This window comes from Lactuca saligna, chromosome 6 (genome assembly GCF_052625555.1).
Source record: "Lactuca saligna cultivar CGN05327 chromosome 6, ASM5262555v1, whole genome shotgun sequence".
In the NCBI taxonomy this organism is placed as follows: domain Eukaryota; kingdom Viridiplantae; phylum Streptophyta; class Magnoliopsida; order Asterales; family Asteraceae; genus Lactuca; species Lactuca saligna.
Genome location: NC_136422.1, coordinates 27,892,738 through 27,895,975, shown reverse-complemented (window position 1 = coordinate 27,895,975; position 3,238 = coordinate 27,892,738). Strand labels below are relative to the sequence as shown.

General features: G+C 30.2%; 1 protein-coding gene across 1 annotated transcript; it reads right to left on the bottom strand.

Moving 5' to 3' along the window:
- Positions 1 to 511: 511 nt before the first annotated feature.
- Positions 512 to 1,599, bottom strand: CDC25 (Rhodanese/Cell cycle control phosphatase superfamily protein). Its single transcript, XM_078961448.1, has 3 exons — positions 1,420 to 1,599; positions 1,184 to 1,322; positions 512 to 804 (listed from the first exon to the last, which is right to left on the bottom strand). Exons 1-3 carry the CDS (start codon positions 1,569 to 1,571, stop codon positions 637 to 639), a joined length of 459 nt encoding a protein of 152 aa, XP_078817574.1. The 5' UTR covers positions 1,572 to 1,599; the 3' UTR covers positions 512 to 636.
- Between the last annotated feature and the right edge of the window lie 1,639 nt (positions 1,600 to 3,238).

Genomic DNA, 3,238 nt, shown 5'->3' with positions numbered 1-3,238 from the left:
AACTTTAGCATAAAAATACAAACTTTTAGTAGGCTTCAACAACTTATATCATATGCACCTAACATTGAACTGGTCTAACATGTAAAAGAACTGAAAAACTCAACCTCTGCACCCAATAAGCTTCCACAGATCCGATCCACGACCCACCCATTTCTAAAAAACCAGTTTCGTTCTGGTACAGCCGGTCTAGTCCAAATGCTCACCTCTATTCCCAACCATCATGACACGCGAGAAGTGATGAGTTTCGTTCTGGTACAGCCGGTCTAGTCCAAATGCTCACCTCTATTCCCAACCATCATGACACGCGAGAAGTGATGTCGATCATCATGAGAAATACCACCCCGAAACCAAATGTGCTTTATGCGAAAAGCTCAATGAACAAAGTTTGGAGGCGAATAAAATAATCACATACATACAACTTCCCTAACCCTATAACAAAATAGCTAATGGCATCTCTTATCACTTGTAGTTCAAATGTAGAATCTAAGACTTTTCAATTAAAATAAAAACGAGAATATAACAGCTTCCATCTCATATTATTTGGATTGACAACCATTCAATGTATAGGATTTTAATTATACACAAGAAATAAAAAGCCAAGTATGATATGATGTATAGCAATACATGTATGTGGATTTAGCATCCGCCTTTGCAGGTGGACCCACGACAGCGACAAACAGGTTTACCAGATGCTTCCCAGCCATTATAACCGCGTTCCAGCACCATTATATTCTTTATTCCTGCATCCACTTTCCCTTCTGCAAGATACTCTGCAAATCTACGTGCACATTTCGGCCCACGAACCTGATACAAGATGTTTATCAAAAACCTGATGAAAGATGATGGTGGAAGAACATAATGAATGATGATCACATTAATTTTCTTTTCAAGAACACAAGATTGAATCAGTTTCTACCTAATAAATCCACATATACATCCCAACAAAATCAGGGACATACGATTATGACACAGAGTGAATTAGACATGTAGCTTTGTTTTAAGACAAGCATTTCAATTGTGGAAATGAAAGAGAAAACCACTAAACATCGCTAATTCTACTGTTTCTTTTACCATAAGTTAACAAAGATTGATTGTCACTGTGGAAAAATTGCACGAAACCCTAATCGAAGGAACTGAAAATAAACATAAGAGTAAAACACATTTGATTAAATCTATATCATACCTGGCTAAGGGCACAGTGAAAGACTAGGGTATCTTTCCCTTTAGCGGCTTGAACGAGATTAGGGATCCTGTCCTGAAAAGTATCGCTGGCGAAGTGGAGTGATCCAGCTATATGTCCATCGTGACTTCGCTCATCGTCCCTGTAGAATTAATCAATAATCCATTGATATATTTCGTGGTGAAGTGTTTGATACCAAAAAGACGGGTGGATTATCGTTGGATCAGAAATTAAGTTACCTGACGTCAACGATGGCGACATTAGAGCGTTCTTTGAGAGATAGGAGCTCAGATCCAGTGATGAATGATACGTTTTTTGCCATTGTTGCTGCTAGCACCGGAGAAATTTGGCAGACGCAGATGGTAGACTTTTTGATCGCAGCGGCGAACATAAAGAATTAAAGATGAAGAGTAGAATCTGATGCTAGTTTTCCATCAACGGTCCCTGTTTATTGCGCTAGTACAGATTTTGCATCAACGGTCCCTATTAATTGCAATTGTACACATTGCGTCCACTTTTGATATGAAAACTAGATTATAGCCCGCGTTAAACGCGGGAAACGCATAAAAAAACATATAATCGTTTATAGATATTGTATAATGATTATAAAAAAAATATATGGTTATTGGTATTATTGAAATATGTAGAAAATACATTGAAAACGATAAATATATATAATCATTGAAAGATCTCTTTGTAGACATCATTTTTTGTTTTATTAGTTGAACGATTTTCATCGTCTTATATAGTTATGATATTTATATATTTATAAGCATTTTAATTAGACGTTCATTGCATAATAATGTTACCTAATTTAAACATATATTGACAATCAATATACCATTTTTTCTATTGCATTAAATATTAACAACTATTTTATTTATTCAAATAAAGCTATGTAATATAATTTATAAAGTGTTAAATGTTATATAGATTTAATTTTAGTATATCATCAATGGAGATTCTTTTCTAAATCATGATTGATTTATTTTAAATTGATTATAAATATAAATGCTAGTTTTTATGTTTGTTCTTATTTATTTAGTGTTCGCAAAAATTTTGGCGCAACTTTGAATAATTTTAGTATATCAATTTATTTTGATATATCTGTCAATTATATGAAATATCAAATAATGACATTTCATTACTATTGTGATAATTTAGTTTATATATTCTATTTTCACTAATCTTAACGGTCTTATTTTTTCTAATAACCGTAACGCTTTTACTAAATGTAGTTTTTACAAATCTCCTAATATCTTATAATTTTAATCTTACTTTATAATTTTTCATAACTATGTTATTTTCAAAATTGACTGCTTTAATAGTGTTTTTTTTTTCAGTCTATTCAATTTTATATTTCATTGTACAACATTATCGTTTGTATGTATTCTGAAATTTCACTTTAAAAATGTTTAATGCTTACACCTTGATATTAATTTTTTTAATAAACTCATGTAATAATTATGGAATATATATCTCATTTTAATTAACATTCACTTCCTTTATTATATCAAATTCCTCATTAAACGGATATACTTTTGGAAAATAATAATTATAATAGGGCAGCATTATCTAAAACGTAAATGTTTGATATACTTTTGGAGAAAAAAAAAATCAGGATCATTAAAAAAAAATTATATAAAGAAAATACAAATTTAAATTTGTTGAAATTATGGATGAAATTACTGACGAAAATTTATTTTGGAAGGAGTTGTATTTTGTAAGGTATAATAATATTACAAAATTAGAAATATCTATATTTGTTGTGTAAATTAATAAATTTTATTGTTACTATACGAAGATAAAAAAGTAGGTTGATATGATATCTAGAAACATAATAATTTCAATGATATTTTAAAATCATGCCAAAATTAACCAGATTCTTATGACATAAAAATTAAAAAAAAAAATCATAATCATCTCTAATATATAAAAGTAACATTTTCGTAATTAATGTCAGTTACCAGGATAGTTATTTTTTGTTTTGTTAAAGGTACCTAATACCTTTTCATGTTTATTTGAAAAGTTACGGAAAAGTAGTTAACTGATTTCATG

Bases quoted from the DNA above. Each gene is read 5' to 3' on its own strand.
- CDC25 (XM_078961448.1), bottom strand. From the start codon at position 1,571: ATGTTCGCCGCTGCGATCAAAAAGTCTACCATCTGCGTCTGCCAAATT. The intron at 1,323-1,419 runs GTAACTTAATTT...TTAATTCTACAG, and splicing joins GTCGCCATCGTTGACGTCAG to GGACGATGAGCGAAGTCACG. The intron at 805-1,183 runs GTATGATATAGA...ATCTTGTATCAG, and splicing joins TTCACTGTGCCCTTAGCCAG to GTTCGTGGGCCGAAATGTGC.